Below are 19,903 nucleotides of genomic sequence, written 5' to 3'. Positions count from 1 at the left end.
CTTCAGACACCTGCTTTGTTCTGTGAGTATTCAGAATAAACTCTTCTAATGGAGATTCTTCAAACAGTGAAGCTGCATCAGAAAATTCCATGGATCCAAATGCATATGGCACATCGCTGCAGTCTGGTACATCTTCATACGTCATAGCCTTTTCAGACTGAACAGAAAAGCTGAGATTCTTTGCAGGATTAAAAGGAAGATTTAATCAGAAAAAATAACATCAGTAAAATCTAAATATGATTTCTTTGCAAGTTCCTAACTATGGCTAACAGCTAATGGAAGTCCACATGCCAGCAGCTCCAAGATTCATATTATGTTCTTAATATTGTAATTGTGGATTTGACATTCATATCAAGAGCAGAAAGGAAATTATTCTCAAAGCTCAAGTTATCTTTCACAACCTGTGTCAAGGACAGCAGCATCTCATAGCCTTCGATTTGAAGACTTGGACCACAAGCTCTTTCCACCAGAAATCAAATAACAGCCTGGAAAGAACCTGAGAGAAGAATGCAGTGAAGTCTGAAAGTGGGTCACATAAAGGTAAACAAGTCATATCCACAACATATGATTATGGAATCTGCAACACTGCTTGAACTGGCACTTGGAAGCCAATGAGCAAGCCCAGGCAAAAGTTACTTACTAAATTATGGAATTCACAACTTTCTAACCTTCATGTCTCACTCCACATATGACTGCAATATCAAAAAATCCTTTGTTTCTAACAGCTTTCTATGATTTCAGGAACCTATTTCCTATGGACTTATTTCATACCACTTCACCAAAACTGCATACAGCTACTTTATCAGTCCTGAGCTAGAAAGGAAGCATATTTGGAAGGTATGTTTTGTTGACAGATAAGTGTCTCCTGACCTATATTCATAGATATCATAATGATCAGGTGTCTCATTACTACTGAATGCAGAAATAGCAGATCTAGTACCATCCTGGGAAGCTCTATGATGACTTACTAAAAAGCTCTTTCCAGAGGGCTGCTAGCTACAGCCAAGAATCTCTGTACTGTAACTGAAATTATGTTCCACTACAATATGAATGCCTGAGCAGGATATCTTGACTAACTATTGTGTGTGTTCCAGAAGAAGTGTAGGCCATGGTGAATTTTTTGGAATGTCCTTCTACATCAAACTGTTTGCAAGAAGATGGTGTTATGCATATTCTTGTGCCATCAAATTCACAGAATCACAGACTGGGTTGGCAGGGACCTACACTCTTGCTCAAGCAGGGCCACCTAGAATAGGTTGCTCAGAACTATTTCTGTCGGCTTTTGAAAATCTCCAAGGAGGGAGACTCAACATTTCCGGCCAATATGTGACAGTGCTCAGTCACTCACACACAGAATTTTTCCCTGATGTTTAGATATAATCTCTTGCATTCCAGTTTCCAACCATTTCTTCATGTCCTGCCACTGGGCACCAAGGATAAGAGCCTGGCTGCTCCTTCTTTGCATCCTCACTTCAGATATTTACTCACACTGGTAAGATCTCCTTGAGCCATCTCTCCTCAGGCTGAACAATGCCAAGTTATGTGAAAGGTTCTGTTTTCTCACTTGCTTGTCTTCACATGAGATCTGTTCTAATTAGTGGCATTTATTTGCAGGTTGGATATTTTTGCAGGTCAAGCACGTATTCACTTGCATTATCTACATGCAGGCAAGTAAAGCTTATCCTGAGTACTGTAGAAGGACTAATAGGCCTCTGCGTTATGTGGACATGATTTTCACAATTGTATGTGAGGTCATAATGCATATTTTAAATAGCAGTACTAGCCAGACCTAATTTACCTAGCACCCATATCACAAGTAGAGATACAGAAACTTCACTGTTGCTGAACCCAGAAAAACTAATGATCTGGGTGCCAAAGACTAACTCATTGTGATCACAGAAATCACATTATACCTATTCAGCAATTCTTATGATACACTTTCTGTTATGCAGAACTTGTAATCTTAGAACTCTCATCAGCATTACACAGCAGCTGTACGAATGAACTGAAAGGATTTACATGCAAGTGAATCAGATGTATAATAATGTATTTATTTTAAGAGCTTGTCTTTACAAAAATAGCATGTTCAGCTAGCTAGCTAACAATTTTATGCAGAATTCCAGAGTTCAAGTAATGGTTTATATTATGTCTGCAATTTTATTGAAAGCTTTCAAGTTCGTCAAACATAATTATCACTGACATCACAGACAGCTCCACATTATGTATGTGATCACAAGCAACCTAGCAACTTCAGACAATTTCCAAAGCACTCGATTTGCATACAATACCATTTAAGAATCCAAGTCTCCAGAAAATAAAGTAAACCAAATCCTCGCCAGGATTGTGTTCTAAAAGGAAACAGATGAATAAGATGTGTTCTTCCCCCTTTGATCATCCACTCATGTAACGTCCATGTAATTTCAAAGTATGCTGCCCAGAAGAAGATTGAGGATGCTTCAGAAGGCCTTCCTTACTAAGCCAAATAGAACAAGTGAGGTACCAAGATATTTAGAACCAAACATGGAAAGGTGCTCTAAGAAGGTATGTATCACAAGAGACAATCAGGAATGCTTACACAGTCCAAACAATGCACAATTTTAGTTCCACAAGCTGCCAAGAGGAGTATGTGCAGTACTCACAGTGCACCATGTATGCTGCTTATTCCAGTCGTTCTACTTTGTAGTACCAGCACAGCTTGCTAAAACATTTTAATGAGCAGTTTGAACTGTCTGGAATAGAACAGTTCAGTTGGAAGGGACCTTCATAGATAGTCCAGTCCAGTTGCCTCACCTCTTCAGGTCTAACTAAACCTTAAAGCATATAAGACCTTAAAGCAGAGAAGCATGACCAGCAGGTCCAGGGAGGTGATTCTGCCCCTCTACTCTGCTCTCATTGAGACCCCATTTGGAGTACTGCGTACAGTTTTGGAGCCCACAACACGAGAAGGACATGGAGTTGTTGGAGCAGGTCCAGAGGAGGTCCACAAAGATGATCAGAGTGCTAGAGCACCTCCCCTGTGAGGACAGGATGAGAAAGCTGGGGCTCTTCAGCCTGGAGAAGAGAAGGCTCCAAGGAGACTTTATAGCGGCCTTCCAGTACCTGAAGGGGGCCTACAGGAAAGCTGGAGAGGGACTTTTTATAAGGGCAGGTAGTGACAGAATGAGGGGAAATGGCTTTAAACTGGAAGAGGGTAGATTTAGACTAGGTATGAGGAAGAAATTATTTACTGTGGGGGTGGTGAGACACTGGAACAGATTGCCCAGTGAGGCTGTGAATGCCCCCTTCCTGGAAGCACTTAAGGCCAGGCTGGAGGGGGCTTCGAGCAACCTGGTCTAGAGGGAGGTGCCCCTGCCTATAGCATGGGGGTTGGAACTAGACAATCTTTAATGTCCCCTCCAACCCAAACAATTCTCTGATTCTATATTCATAAGGTTATTGTTGTTCTCTAATTTGTTGTGCTACTTGAATAGAATAATTTTGCACAGAACTTGCTTAGAAGATGCAGTTAAATTTGCTGAAGCCTAAGGCCACAGACTGCTGCACTTTTACCTAGCTGCAAGTAAGGAAGGCCACAGAGCTGACTCTAGCTGCAAGATAAGGAAGTAAGAAAGACTAAATTGACAGATCCTACAGTCCTGAAGATTGGAGAAAATAGCCCATCAAGAGACAATGAAGGAACCAATCCAGAGCAGAAAGATCTCCAACGTCAGTAACACTACTGGTCTGCATGGCCAAGTGAGGCACTGGGAACATACAGTGAAAGTGCATTTCTTTGTTCTGGATCCTTCTTCAAGGGCAATAATCTTGAATTGTTTTTGTAATTTCAATTCTGTATGGCTTTTATTTGTTTTGGTGGGGCAGCAACCACCTCCCTAGGAAGCCTGTTCCAGCAGTTGGCCACACTCACAGTAAAAAAGTGTTTCCCACTGTCTGGTCCGAACCTCCCCTGGTGCAGCTCTGTGCCATTCCTACTCGTCCAGCCATTGATTCCTAGGAGAAGATAGCACCTTCCTCTGCACTTCCCTCTTCAGGGACTTACAGAAAGCAAAGAGGTCATCTCCTGGTCTTCTCCAGACCATACAATGCAAGTGCCCTCAGCCTCTGCTCAGAGCGCACACCTTCCAGTCCTGTTAAGAGCTTTGTTATTCTCCTCCTGGCTGCCAGGGCACACCACTGTCTCGTGTTGAACTTGCTGTTACCAGCGCCTCTAGACCCTGTCCTGAAGTGCTGCTCTCCAGACACTTGTCTCCTAATCTGTATCTTTGTCTGTCCACATTCTATTGCTGGTACAGTACCTGGCATTTTCCTCTGCTGAACTCCATGCCACTGCTGATTGCCTAATGCTCTGATCTATCTAGATTCTTCTGCAAGGCCTCTCCTCCCTCCAGGGAGCCTACAGCACTTCCCAATTAAATATCATCAGAAAACCTGCAGAGGATGCGCTTCTTTCCTGCATCCAAGTCACCAGGCTGTTTACGCAGGCACAGCTTTAGCACACAGAAACATTTTTACCAGAATGTTGTGCTGAACTTTAAAACTTACCCCTGGGCTTGCTGATTGTGTTGTACTGGCATGTCGTGTTTGTGATGGAATACTTAAGTGAATGCGCTTGCCATGAACCTTCTTGGATTGGAGCAAGAGATACGTTGCTGACATCTGGTCATAATTACACTAGAAAACAAGAGTATTTAGATCTCTTCAGAAAAGTTGTCAGTACAAAGAAAGTTAGGTGTTCTAAACATTTCTCCAGACATGCAATATTTTCCCCTTGATGTGCAACCTTTATGTCTGATCACATTAGGGTAGTTTCAGACCTCAGCTGATTCACACAACATGTTTGAGATAAAGAAGCAGACTATGCTTGTTTTTTGCTTGAAAGTTAGTGTGCAGTACAACTGCTGAAAGTGAAAACTAAAGCTGGTGCCAGAATCTCTCTATTGAAGTGAGTGGTTGCAGCGATCAGAAGGACCAACGCGATGGAAAAGGCATTACAAAAGAGGTGGAAGGACCAGCATGATAGCAAGGTGCTACAAGAGAGGGGAAGTAGATTGCTCACCTGTATCAGAAGATTCTGGGTTCGCAGGGAAAGGCTTCCACCAAGAAAGGATCTCCAGAAAGAGATCCTTCCTTAGTGGCAGTCAGCCCTTCAATGAGGCCTAAGAGGGGAGCCAGGCTCCAGCCCTTCTGGTCACACAGGTGAATTGCTTTCACCTGTGCTCCCATGGCTGACTGGGTCTTTCCTCCAGGTGCTCAATCAGTGGTTCAGGCCATGACTCAGCAGTTCCCATACAATGGCAAAGCTCCTATTAGTTCAGTTTACACAGTATTTCAGCTGGACTGCCGTTTTTGGGGGTCATGTTTCAGCCCAACTCCAAGGAGCATCGATGTTCAGCTTGGTTTTCAGCAGCTTTTTGACAACTATGAGGACCACAGGTACAATGCTTGACAGACTCACAGTGTGGTTCAATTTGCTTGAATTACTTATAAGGCATTAGAAGTCCTTTGATAAAGGACTGGGAAAATATCACAGACTAATGTGGAAGAACTTCTTCCCCTTGAAGGTAGATTGTTCTCATCATTTCCTGTACCTGAAGAAAAGTAACAATGTCTCCACAAATGATCTCTCTTAGGTAAAACTTGTACATCTATTCCTACTAAAGTTATGTGGAAATCTTAACAATTCTTCTAAGTTCTACCACTTTCTATTTAACAGAAGGAAAATTCAATTTCAAGAGACAATTTTCAGATTCAGGTTAAAGCCAGAGTACGCACCATGTTTTAAATCTCTTCTACAGCTTGGAATGTCATTATTAACATTTATACTATACTTCTACAAGTACTCAGTTTAGCTTTTCTCATTTATTTTCAAAAGTTACTGGTACAGATTCATTTCTTCAAGAGTTTGTGAATTGTAATTCCCAAAAACTTGTTTGATTGTCTGAGTGATGTGTTGATATTTTCCACTTATTATTGAAACATTTCAAAGCAATGAGTTAAGCCAGCATATTACATCTGTTGTTCATCCATAAGTTTCTGTTTTGAGTCTATTTGGACTTCCAGAGATTCATAAGGATTTCAGCATGGTAGAAAATAACAGAAAGGCTTAGGAAACACAATTAAAGGAGAAAAAAATAAATGTGAACTTCAGAAATGTAGTTATTAGCTACAGCTAGATTATGAAGATCAGCAGGCGTACCTTAGCTCTGAAGGGTATGAGAAATTTCATGTTTGAGAATTACTGAGCATTAGCATTAGCTCATGTTTATACGGTAAGGTTATTTACTGTAGTAGTGGGCTTAAAGACAGTGAATTACTGACATATATTTATTACCTCTGATATTAATGCTGATATATTCTCTCTGCTCTGGTTGTGAAACACAGAAAGCTCTGCTACACAGTCTTCATCAAGGTGTCCCAGCTGCAAGAACAAGACCTATATTGAAGCAACAGCTTTCAAGTCATCTCACAGAGCCAAATCTCACCATGACAGTGTTCTGATATGCAGCAGTCAAGTCAATGATTAGCCATGATTTCAGATTTTCTATTTTAAATAGTGTCATGGCGAAATATTGCAGGGAGTAAACAGAAAGAGTCACCCAACTTCAGCAGTTGGGTCCTCTGTGGCAACAGGTTCTGAATTCAAGTACAAAAGCCTATCAGCAGATGAGACTTTTTACTAGGGCAGAAATTACACTTTTATCTCTTCTTAATGTTCAGTTAGGTGGCATGTGCAGTGTGCTGTGTTGCTCGTGCAGCACAGCTGTTCTTCAGAGAAACAGTGGCACCCAGTGGCCAATAGCAGGCATTGGCTGCGAATACACAGCAACTTCTTGGAATCTACAGCAACAATCTCCCCACACCCTCCAATTCCCACCCCCGCCCCAACCCTGCTTCCCCAGACTCTCACACGTGTAAAACAATGGAGAGACAAGGAGGACAAGCACAATTCCAGAGAATCATAGAATGGCTTGAGTTGGAAGGGATGTTAGAGACCACCAAATTCCAACCTCCCTGTTGAGAGCAAAGTTGCCACTCACCAGATCAAACTGTCCAGGGCCCCAGTCAACCTGGCCTTGAATACCACCAGAGATGGGACATCCACAGCTTCTCCTGGCAGCCCGTGCCAGGGCCTCATAGCCCTCTGAGTAAAGACTTTCCTCCTAGCCTCTAATTGAAATCTTCCCTCTTTTAGTTCAAAACCATTCGTCCTTATCCTATCACTTGGATTTGGCCTTGTTGAATCTCTTTAGCTTCATGCAGGCCTAATTCTCATGCTTGTACAGGTCCCTCTGGATGGCCTCCCTATCTCCTGTTGTATCCACTGCACCACTTAGCATGGGGTCGTCTACAAAATTTCTGAAAGTGCACTCAGTTCCACTCTCTGTCACTGATAAAGACATTGAAGAGCACTGGCCCCAAGACAGACCTCTGAGTGACACCACTTGTCACCAGCCTCTGAAGAAATGTATTATCACTCCCATTCTGTGAGGATGGCAGTGGTTCAGAAAAGATTCCAGAAAATACTTAGGCTTCTCTGAGTAAATGTACTTACTGGGTACTTACTTTGCCACTGAATAGCATCAGAATAACCTTGCATGAGCCAAGGGTGACTTAACAGGTGTTTAACTGTAATCCGCTTCTTTGGGTCTACCTAGTGGGCAGTAACATTCAAGCTGTTACTTAAATCATTGAGAAGTACTGAAGAGACAAATTGTCTTTTACTAAGAACTTCAGGGTGCCTAGAAGCACAAATGGAAACCAGCAGTATTTCATCACTTCAACAAAAGGAAGGTCAAACACCTGAGCTGTGAAGAGCAGTTACAGAACCTATGGTTACAGTAAACGTTCCACGAGCAGTTTGCATTTATGAGACTGCTTAGATGTAGCCCTAATGCATACTTAGTATGTTCAGCATTCTTTATGGAACATCTCTTGTTTACAAATCACTTTTAGTTATACAGCACAATTAAGAACAATTGAAGTCTGTTTAATTATTCAAATTTTAATTGTTTCGATAACCATTAACTAGTACCATGTTATTATCTGCAGAAGGCAATGCTAATCTTCAGCAGAAGGCAATGCTAATCTTTTCTTCAAGGATTCGAAGGTGTGGAACATTTTAACTTGTTTAAACACTCACTGTTTTCCAACTATTCCATCCATGTTTTGAGCTTACACAACAGCATTTTATAGATCAGTTTGAATAGAGGCAGCACTTTTACCTGCAGCAGTTGGTTAAGTAGCAGTGTACTGCTAGGTGAAAGCCATTTTGGAACAGTGTATTTTCCTCTCTGCAATAAAAAAATTAAGTTAATGAAAATAAAATAAATAAAACAGAAGAGGATTTAGAATGAACCTTGAACAGTTCACTCAAAAGGAACTGTTAAATTATTTGTAGGATATTAACATCTCTTTTCTTTGAAAATGTAGGAACAGGCATATGCAAATTTAGCTTTAAGAATCACATAAATAAATTTAATGGTAAAATTAGCATCTACTTGGCTGAGGGCAATGCTGGAGGGCAAATTCCTCACAAGAGCTACAAAATGCATAAGATCACACTAGAAATACTTTATTCTAAAAAAAGTTATGGCACATGCTCAATTTCCTTAGGTATTCCCCAAATTAAGCGATGTGGAGCATTACAGGGAAAGAAACACTGCACACAGGCACTATGATCCTGATTAGATTCAAGCAGCAGGCTTAAAACAATTCCGAGTTTTAGATTCCAGGACACTTGAGGATCTATAGCACGTGAAATTCTACTCCACAACAATGTCTAAATGTCTGCATTTCAAGCAATTTTCAGACCACAGCCACATAAAATTAAAACAAAGTCAGTGCAGAAGTAATAAGCCTGTATCTTAATACCCATGAGATTATCCATTTTTTACAGCATTCAGACTAAGTTCTAAAACTTGCTTATCCCAGTTCACTTAAATGAGTTCCACCAGTCCAAGCAATGCGGCTCTCAGCTCCTGTGCGCTTTAGACAGTTAGGACTAAACAGTGCAGGAATAATCTTTGACAGCTTTAAGAGCTCCATTCTGCTTACAAGCTCTCCGTCCAAAACTATTCACAATTTTAAGGAAATGAACAACTGAAGCAGCTGGATCGTTTGCCACATTCTGCATCTTGGTGTAATCATCAGAACAAAGGGTTTTCTGCAGTCCTGCAAATATATGCTTACAGACGAACAAAGTCTCAATGTACAACACAGTTCATACCAGACTAAAAAGTCATGTCATTTGATTAACTAACCCCATGCTCTAGAGAGCTCAGGTTGTTATGTACCCTGAAAGGAAACAGAACCAACTGCTGAATTATGAAGGCAATCTATTGGGTCCTACATTTCCTCCTCATTCTGGAGGAGGAAATTCTAATAGCAAATGCAGAACTTTGCTGTTCCTAGACATGAGAAGAGCTGGCATTTAAAACATTCATTTCTGGTAAATCAAATGATGTATTTACATATCTACTACAGGTAGTATAGGGAGCAGCCAGTCGAAGGACTAGATATAAAAATCTAGGCCATTGACAAGAAAATACTTCTCCTTAAACTCGATATGCTGTCCTATTATAGGAGCAGGCTACACTACCACATAGGCCAACTGAGGGTAGAACTAAGTCCGCAAAATGTTGGTAGACAAAGCAGCAAAAAGAGGGACAAGATTCAGCAGACAGGCCTTTTCACCCACAGCACAGCTCAGCATGTTCTGCCATCAGAAAAGCAAGGCCTCTTGTCATGCTCAGCTATGTCCCTTCTCAGTGTATTCTAGCACAACTGATACCTACTGTTATCCTCCTGTAGACCGCCATCACATTGTCATCATCAAAAGGAAGAAAGCCAAACAACAGAGCATACAGCAGTACACCCATGCTCCAAATATCTACCTAAAAAATAAAAGGACAAGTTTACAAACGTGAAGCACCTAAAGTGGCTTACTGACAGATTGTAATGTCCAACATTGCCAAAGCCCAGATACAACCCATGAAAAGCTGGCTCTTTCCCTCAGGAAAAAAACCTTATGGTCCCAGAGAAAGCATACGACCCTAACTCAATTGTTCTTCCACTCAACTAAAGCTCTACTAAAACCAGTATCCTCATCTTAGCTTATCATGCTGCTGCACTACCTTTTATCTACGAGAATTTCACTGGCAAAAGTGAAATCAAACCCATCACAAAATCAAAAAACTAAAACCAGTCTGCATACCTCTGAGCCAATATACGCTTTGCCCTGGATTAGCTCTGGCGCTCCATAAGCTGGGCTTCCACAGCATGTGTTCAGGCGGTAACTGACACCTCCCTGGAATAACGAGAAAATAGAGAACAATTTGCTTTAATGGAGTTTACGTCTTCTGGTAATGACACTTCAGAAGCCTCAGAGGCTTCTTCTGCTTTGTATATTTTCATTCATTGTATATTTTGCTTTCATTCAATAGGTGATCTCACTAAGCAAATATTGTCTAAGACACTGAGTGTTGTATAAATGTACAGATCCCAAGCTGCTCACTTATCTAGCATCCTTAGCACGATACATTATTTTCCTCAGCTGATCATCTAATAAGATGAACTGTCTGTGCAAACATGAAACTTGGAAAGAAGTGATGCAAGAGCTATTGGGATTGAGGCTCACTAGTCATTTAGAAAAATATTTAATGCAGTAACTTTACAAACTTTATGAAGAACCACTGATATAATACTTCCTCATTCAGAGTATCATAGAATCATAGAATGGCCTGGGTTGAGAAGGACCTTAAAGATCATTGAGTTTCAACCCCTATGCTGAGTGCAGGGTTGCCAACCACTAGACCAGGCTGCCCAGAGCCACGTCCAGCCTGGCCTTGAATGCTTCCAGGGATGGGGCATCCACGACCTCCCTGGCCAACCTGTTCCAGTGTGTCACCACCCTCTGAGTGAAAAACTTCCTCCTAGTATCTTACCTACATCTCCTCTGTTTAAAATCAATTTAAAATCATTCCCCCTTGTCCTGTCACTATCCATTCTCGTAAACAATCGTTCCTCCTCCTGTTTAAACACTCCCTTCAAGTATTGGAAGGCCACAATGAGGTCTCCCCAGAGACTTCTCTTCACCAAACTAAACAAGCCCAGTTCCCTCAACCTTTCTTCATAGGAGAGGTGCTCCAGCCCTCTCATCATCTTGGTCGCCCTCCTCTGAGCTCTTTCCAAGAGCTCTGCGTCTTTCTTGTACTGGGGACCCCAGGCCTGGACACAGTACTCCAGATGGGGCCTCACAAGAGCCGAGTAGAGGGGGACTACCACCTCCCTCTCCCTGCTGGCCACTCCTCTTTTAATGCAGCCCAGAACATAGTGGCCTTCCGGGCTGCCAGCGCACACTGCTGGCTCATGTCCAGCTTCTCGTCCACCAGGACCCCCAAGTCCTTCTCTGCAGGGCTGCTCTCGAGGAGTTCTTCCCCCAGTTTGTATAAATACCTGGGATCTCCCCAGCCCAAGTGCAGCACCCTGCATTTGGCCTTGTTAAACCTCATTCAGTTCACATGAGCCCACTTCTCCAGCCTGTCCAGGTCCCTCTGGGTGGCTTCCCTTCCCTCCAGTGTATTAACTGCACCACTCAGCTTGGTGTCATCTGCAAACTTGCTGAGGGTGCACTCGATTCCATCATCTGTGTCACTGATAAAGATGCTGAAGAGCACTGGTCCCAAGTCTGAGCCTTGGGGGACACCACTCGTGACCAGCCTCCACCCTGACATAGAACCATTGATCACAACCCTTTGGCTGTGACCAGCCAACCAGTTCTTAATCCACCAAACACTCCATCCTTCAAATCCGTACCTCTCCAATTTGGAGAGAAGGATGTGGTGAGGGACAATGTCAAAGGCTTTGCAGAAGTCAAGAAAGATGACATCTGTTGCCCTTCTCCCATCCACCAGTGCCATCACTCCATCATAGAAGGCCACCACATTTGTCCAGCAAGATCTGCCCTTGGTGAAGCCATGCTGGCTGTCTCGGATCACCTCTTTGTCTCATGTGTGCCTTGACATGTCTTCTAGGAGGATCTGCTCCATGACCTTCCCAGGCACAGAGGTGAGGCTCACCGGCCTGTAGTTCCCTGGGTCATCCTTTCTCCCTTTCTTAAAAAGGGGAGTGATGTTTCCGTTTCTCCAGTCACTGGGGACTTTACCAGACAGCCACGATTTTTCAACTATGATGGAGAGCAGCTTGGCAACCACATCAGCCATCTCTCTCAGAACCCTAGGATGGGTATCATCTGGCCCCATGGACTTCCATTCATTCAGTTTCATGAGGAGGTCTTGGACTTGTTCCACTGTTACAGTGGGACGGAATCCGCTCCTCTCACCCACACCTTGAGGTTCAGGGTCCTGGCAGACATGAGGAGTCTGAGCACCAGTGAAGACCGAGTACCTCAGCTTTTTCCATGTCTGAGAAAGCCAGCTCTCCATTACCTTTTATCAGAGGGGGAACACTCTCTTTGGCCTGTCTCCTCCTGCCTATGTACCTGTAGAACCGCTTGTTATTTTTCACACCCCTAACCAAGTTCAGCTTTATCTGTCCCTTGGCTTTCCTGATCTTATTTCTACACATGCAGACAACAGCGCTATATTCCTCCCAGGCTACACAACCCTGCTTCCACTTCATGTACGTTTCTCTCTTTTCCCTCAGTTTAAGCTGCAGGTCCTTGCTCAGCCATACCGGTTGCCTGCCTCCTCTCCTCAATTTCTTCTGCTGGGGGATGGAGTGCTCTTGCGCTCACAGAAGGGTGCCCTTAAAGAGCTGCCAGCTCTGTGCTGTTCCTATGCCCTTAAGGACAGTTTCCCAGGGGATCCCATCCAGCAGTTCCTTGAGCAGCCGAAATTTCGCTCTCCTGAAGGTCAGGGTCCTGACTCTGCTTTTTGCCAGGCCCGCCTTCCTCAAGATCACAAACTACACCAGGGCGTGGTCACTACAGCCCAGGCTGCCTCCAATCTTAACCCCTCTAATGCTCTCCTCCACATTGGTGAGCACCAGGTGCAGTAAGGCTTCGCCTTGTGTCAGTCCGTCTAATACCTGGACCAGGAAGTTATCCTCAACAGACTCCAGGAATCTCCTGGATTGTCTGCCGCTCGCCGTGCCACCATCCCAGCAGATATCCAGGTGGTTGAAATCCCCCATCGGGACAAAAGCCCACGAACGTGACACCTCCTGCAGCTGGAGCAAGAAGGCCTCATCAACAGGCTCCCCCTGATCAGGTGGCCTGTAACAGACCCCAACCACTAGATCTCCTTTACTGGACCGATCGCTGATTTTAACCCATAAGCTCTCAACCTGGTCATGGCTGTTTCTCAGGCACAGCTCTTCACAATCTATCCACTTCCTACCATAGAGGGCGACTCTTCCTCCCTTCCTGTCTATCCCTTCTTAAGAGGCCGTAGCCCTCAATCAGAATGTTCTAATCGAGGGATTTGTCCCACCACGTTTCCGTGACAGCAACCAGATCATAATTTTCCAAGCACATCATGGTTTCCAGTTCCTCCTGCTTATTTCCCATGCTCCATGCATTAGTGTAAAGGCACTTCAGCTGGGCTTTCTGGCACACTACCTTTCTGCAGGGGCCCTCCCTCTAACTTCCGGAAGAAATCTGAAGTTTTCCCCCACTGCTTCCCCCACTAGCACAAGCCCCTCCCACAAGCACTGGCTCATTACATACAGGCTCCTTACTAGTGACCCTGGTTTCACCCCCACCCCCCTTCATACCTAGTTTAAAGCCCTATCAATGAACCTTCCAAATTCCCATCGTAAAACCCTGTCATGGTTTTGTGATTTTCGGTTATTGATATTCCACATCATAACATCATGTAGTGGATATACCTGGTTCTCAGAAGAGAAGGACTACTACAGTCCCCACGGTACTTTGCTCCTCTGTTACCATTTCCAGCTGGAGGGAAAAGATAAAAGCTCGCAGTATAAAAACTTGCAGATCACGAGACCTCGCCCCTTTTTCCGCTGTCTCTCGTCTTGGCAGCACCTCGCTCTCCAGCCGTCTTATCGTCGGTCGTAGAGTAAGGCCTACCTTGATTTTGGGACATTCTCTCTCTCTGTATTGGATTTATCAGCTTCAATTGTAATTATATTGTATTATAGTGTGTTGTTTTGCATTCCGATATTTTATTTAGTAAATTAGTTTGTTTCTCCTCAGATTGTTGCCACTGTTCTTTGCTCTCAGGGCCATCTCCTTACCCTTTTTCCCTTTTCCCTTTTCACGGGGTGTGGACCCGTGGATCCCCCGTCCCCTTCGTCACAGAACCGGGCCGAACGCCCGTAAACCGTTGACAAACCCCTTTCCACCAGTGGGATAAGCTACTCCTTTCGGTTGCCAGCAGGCCTGGTCTCATGTACATCGAGCCGAGGTCGAAAAACCCAAACCCCTGCCAGGCACACCAGGCTCGGAGCCAGATGTTAATCTGTTGACACACCATGTTTAGTCCCTCGTTATGCCCTATGATTGGAGGGATACAGGAGAACACAACTTGTGCTCCTGAACCTTTGACCAGACGTCCTAAGACTCTGAAGTCCTTTTTCATAGTTCTAAGGGAAGTTCTTCCTATATCATCACTGCCTACCTGAAACAACAACAGACGATAACTATCTGAGGGCCGTACTAGGGAAGGGAATTTCTTCCTTACATCTTTAACCCGGGCTCCCAGGAGGTAGCAGGCCTCCCTGTGTAGAGGGTCAGCTCTACATATTGGGTTTTCTGCTCCCTTCAGCACTGAGTCACCAACAACAATGACCAGTCTTTTATTCTTTGCTGAGGAGGTTTTAATGTTAAGGGTAGTCCTGCTAGGCTTCGGAGACACCTCCAGGTGGGAAGAACCATCATCTCCACCACTGTCCAGCTGTCCCCGCAGAGCGCTGTACGTTTTCTGCAGGGGCAGATGGGGATGGAGGGGAATTGCCAGGTGGGTGCACCTGCACCACCAAGCAGGTACCTTTTGCCATTGCCACCTGCCCCCGTGTTCATCACCATTGTTAGGTGGGGGAGAGGACTGGGGGAATCACTGCAGCAGGAACACTGTCTGCCTGCCCTGTTACCTGTTTGCAAGGCAGTAGGGGGTGACCTGCTTCATGCAGGGCCACAGCTGGCTGCCTAGATCTCAGGGACGGTAGGGACTGGCACCACTGATAAATCTCCTGCTCACACTCCCTTATACTCCACAGCCTCTCCACTTCCTCCTTCAGGTCAGCCACCAGGTTAAGTAAATCATTTAGCTGGTCACATCTGACACACATGCTGTCTCCATCGCCCTGCAGTGCAAGGGCCAGGCTCAAGCACTCACTGCAGCCAAAAACCTGAGCAGTAGCATGTTGTTGTGGGACTTCTGTCTGGGTCTCCTCATTTTTCTTGGCGGCAGCCCTCCTTTTATGTGTGCATGGGACCTCAGTCTGGGTCCCCAAATTTTTTCTGGAAATAGCCTTCCGCCAGGGGGCAGCCATGGCAAACCAGCAGACACTAACACAATCTAGGGCAACCTTAACGAGCTGCAACTGGTCTGGTCCATCCTATTACCTCACTTAGGTTTTGTTCTAAACAGGACAGAGTAAGATGACTTTTTACCATTGAGACAACAACCTGCAAGATGCTCTAACTTTGGCCAGGAAAAATGATTTGAGGATAAATAATTCTCTTTGAATCCGTAAGGCAGTCTTCCCATTAAATTCTTTCTTACCAGCGCTCACCTCGCATGTTAAATAAAGGCTCCTAGAAACCAATTTTAAGATCAAGAAACAATTCAGTTCAAGCATATCCAACCACAGGATCTGTATATGTCACCTGCAAAACTCATTTGGTTCTATCCACAATCTCAACTTACATACAGATCTTTTGAAGAAAGATTTACACAGTTGCTTAGGAGAGAAAATGACACACCAGCCCAATACTCCTATTACAGACCCTTGACACTTAAGACAGAAGGCAGTACACCTACACGATTATCTGCAGCTTAGACTATGAGAATAGGAAGTCTAAGTGGAAAAAAGAATCTAACTGTGCTTCTGAGCAAGATGTTAACCATTCTCACACAGTTAAGGCCCTTTCAAACAAGATGTGACTGCATGTCAATCACAGAAACAACTTGAATTTAGGGTGTTCAGGCAAGTCCCTGTTGCATACTGTGGTCAAACATGCATTACTTGCATGCACATTATATTTGATTTAACAGATACTCTTACCTTTGGCTTTGCACAGAGTCCAAAGTCTATCAGCTTCAAATTACGTTCCTCATCAATCAGCAGATTTTCCTGGTGAATAAAAAAGCAGTCAGGAATGCTTTCACACAAGTGTCCAAGGAAACATATTTTCTCTTCTGTTATTTCTGTTGCGGTCACTGGCTTGCAGTCTACTAAAAGCTCAGGTGGGAAATACTAGTTTGTATCTGCTGGAAAGGGCCTGGGGACTAAGACAGGTGGCGACAGACCACAAGCTGAACCCAGGCCAGCAGCGTGTTCTGACAGAAAAGAAGTACAACAATATAATGGGCTGCATTAAAAAGCAGCACAACCAGACCAGGACAAGTCACCATAGCCCTCTGCTTCACACTCATTGGACCATATCTACAATACTGTATCTAGTTTTTGGCCAGGAAAGATATCAAGCTGAAGCAAGTTCTGTGGATGGCCTCCAGTCTGAGCATGGGGCTGAAGCTCCCACGCAGTGAAGAGAAGCTGGGGAGAAAGATGTTTGTTCAGAGCGCAGAGGAACCTCATGGCAGCCTCTAAATACCTACATGCAAGGCGTGAAGACAGACTGAGGCTCTGTCCAGCAGGTCATGATGGGATAGTGACAGAAAACAGTCACACATTGAATCAGCAGACTGGATATAAGGAAAACATTTTTCAAGCACTGAATAGATTGTCCAGAGAGAGCATGCAGCCTCATCCCTGGGAGAGGCTGAGGATGAGAGTGGAAAAAACTGTGAGAAACTTGGTCTCAACGCTGCTCAGAGCAGAAGGTTCAGGCACATATCTCTAGAAGTCACCTCTGTACCAAGTTACTGTCCAAGCCTATGAATCCATCAGCTTTTCCGCTGGAAGACAGTTCCTTCCAAAAGGTATAGACCATGCTTTATTTTACAGAGGGGAAGGTTCTTTAGGAATACAGATTTCATAAGATGCCTAAAAAAATGCTTGTGCTGTAATAATTTGTTTTACTCAGAAATATCAGCAACTTAAAAAATGCAAAGTTCTAACCCAGAACTAACCCAGTGGAGAAATAATTGTAGCTTCCAGTACCTAACCTGTGCCTAAAGTCTTCAGTGACAGAAAATCCATAGGATGGGGCCAGAGGCATGTATGTCACCCCATACCCTCTGTATAGCCACCATTTGTTTAAGAGATCACTATTCCTTGAGGCACAAAACTGGAGCAGTTTACACCACAGACTGACACCACAAAGGCTCTCTCTAGATACAAACTGCAACAAAGGGCATAACAAAAACGTGAAACCAACCGTCATATCAGATCTGTGTCTCTGCTCCACTCCCACTAGGAGCATGATGGTTTACTTCCCTTTCAGAGGAATATACTTCTTCAAGGATAACAAAATCCAGCTCAGCTGCAGAACGTAGTATCAAATAAAAATAATTAACATTTTCTGTAGTGAAAGAATTCTAAGCACAAGATAATGAAGGGTGTCTGAGTTTCAGCTGGGATGGAATTGTTTTCTTCTGTGTCTGATGTGATATCACGGTTTTGTTCTAGAAGAAAAACAGTGTAGATAGCACACAGATGCTTATAGTTGCTGCTAGGCAGTGCTGTACAGAGTCCAGGCCATTCTCCACTGAGGGCCCAAGGAAGTGAAAGGGAACAGAATTTGGATAGCTAACTTAAACTGGAAAAAGGGATATTCCATACCATATGACATTGTTTTGAAGGGCCTGGAGTTCATCTGGCTCTCTTCCGCTACTAGGAGTCTAATTGGACATTGATCAGTAGGTGATGAGCAATTGTTTTTGCATTCTTCATAACTGTTATCCTTTTTCTTTATCTCAGTAAATAATTTTATCTCAACCAATGAGTTCTACTTTGTGTTGTTTTTTTCTTCCCCTCCAATTCTCTCCCACGTCCCACAGGAAAGGAGTGGAGGGAGTGGAATACTGTGTGATGCTTAGCCACCTGCCAGGTTAAACCACAACAAAGGGATAACTTACTCTGTCTCGCAGTGGAAAAATAAAAAGACATTCATTATTATTTATGAAAGACTGACTACAGTTCAGGCTTACTGGTTTGACGTTTCTGTGGGCATAACCCTGACTGTGAACATAAGCAATTGCTGAAACTATCTGTCAAAAAAAATACTCGAGCTTCCTCTTCTGAAAGGCGGTCCTTGGAAACAATGCAATCAAACAGCTCCCCTTCAGGACAATACTGTAATAAGAAAGGTAAAGTTATCTGAAAATGTATTTGGAATGTATTTGAGAAACATAAGTAACAATGAGAGCACAGAAAGCACTGAACAGCACCTACTGGACGTTTTTCCATTCCCTGTGCTTTAATTTGTTAAATTTGCTGTAATAACGTTGAACTTCCTCCATTTTACAGCCAGAGAATATTGCCCTCTGAACAGCAAGGAACAAGATTTGCAATGCTCTGTTAAACTTATTGCAATTCTACAGCATTGCAAAAGACAATGGGACTAGTAGGTTGCATTTCCATATACCACCACCCTGTGTTCTTGAGAACTCCACAACTCCAACAGATGATATTATCAAATTAAAATACCTTTTGGCTTACCCCTAAGGCAACTTTGTCCACAATTCTTATTGCAACTTTTTCACCAGTAAGAAGATGTTGTCCAAGTTTTACCTTCGCAAAACCACCTAAAATTCAAAATACAGATGCTTAAAGTTGAGTGCAAATACTTCTCTACTATAGTATTACAGGGAAAGCAGAATATGTAGCACACATTGTGTGTAATGTTTTAATTAGAGGAAGAGGCGATCAGCATACTCTGTTTCCAACTAGTTTCAAAATTCAGTGTCAAGTTTATACACTTGAAACCCGACTTAGAGATCTTATAAGAGCAGTTAATTTATTCTCAGATAAATTCTAGAGTGGTGAGACAGACTGTTAGACATGCTATTTTTGTACAAAGATTATGCTTACCCATTCCAATTGTTTCGTGTTATTCACAGTACTTGAGAATTTCCTCGTAGTTGCTGCCAGACATTCTGAAATCTGCAAGAACTTGAGATCCTCCAAGCACCTACAATGAGTAAGTGCAAGCAGTGTTCACGTACTACTTTGGACATATTCTTAGAAGCAGAAGGGACGCTTGTGGCAGCTCCAGCACCACACATCTTCTCACCAAGATGCATCCCCTCTCACCTAGCAATAACAAAACGCACTGCATGACGCTGACTTCACATAGGCTAACAATATAGAACACCCCTCGGGGCTTCACGCTACAGAGCAGCGGCAGGGCTGGGCTACAGCTTTAGGAAGCAGCAGAAGTCTTTCCCTACAGGGCTGCAGCGTCCCAGCAGTGCTCTGTCTGTTAGGAAGGCTTTGCCTCTGCCGCGGCTCAGCACAGAGCCCACTCCGCACGCCGCTCTCTCACGGAGCACAGCTAGACCCCTCTGCAGATCGCCCAGCTCCCGAGGAAGGGCCGCTCCCGCCCAGACGAGTCCCGCTACTCCCCGCAGGGGGACACATGGAGCGCTACTCGGAGCTCCCCGAGCTTTTTTTTCAGGGCTACCCAGCCTCCACCACATGCCGAAACTGCGCTCCGATGGCTCTCGGGACTGCAACGCCAGACCGGGCCAAAAGCGAGCAGAAGCACTCACCAGCTCCACAGAGCACGATCCAGCGCAGCAGTTCACGTTTGAATTTCGCTGCCGGAGCGTTCGCTTCCGTCCGGGATAGCGGA

The 19,903-nt window shown here is 44.0% G+C and overlaps 1 protein-coding gene across 1 annotated transcript in view; it reads right to left on the bottom strand.

The window, feature by feature from the left end:
• Positions 1-19,533, bottom strand: part of LOC110389348 (maternal embryonic leucine zipper kinase-like) — a 35,304-nt gene extending 15,771 nt beyond the window's left edge. Inside the window, 10 exon segments of the mRNA XM_021379601.1 lie at positions 4,543-4,671; positions 6,332-6,418; positions 7,564-7,651; positions 8,223-8,291; positions 9,795-9,893; positions 10,214-10,306; positions 16,210-16,278; positions 18,258-18,320; positions 18,322-18,854; positions 19,141-19,533. Of these exon segments, the coding sequence (XP_021235276.1) occupies positions 6,405-6,418; positions 7,564-7,651; positions 8,223-8,291; positions 9,795-9,893; positions 10,214-10,306; positions 16,210-16,278; positions 18,258-18,320; positions 18,322-18,516 (690 nt within the window). The 5' untranslated portion in view covers positions 18,517-18,854; positions 19,141-19,533 and the 3' untranslated portion in view covers positions 4,543-4,671; positions 6,332-6,404.

This window comes from Numida meleagris, chromosome Z (assembly GCF_002078875.1).
Source record: "Numida meleagris isolate 19003 breed g44 Domestic line chromosome Z, NumMel1.0, whole genome shotgun sequence".
Lineage (NCBI taxonomy): Eukaryota > Metazoa > Chordata > Aves > Galliformes > Numididae > Numida > Numida meleagris.
Note: the sequence above shows the minus strand (reverse complement) of the source record. Positions and strands in the feature narration are given on the sequence as shown.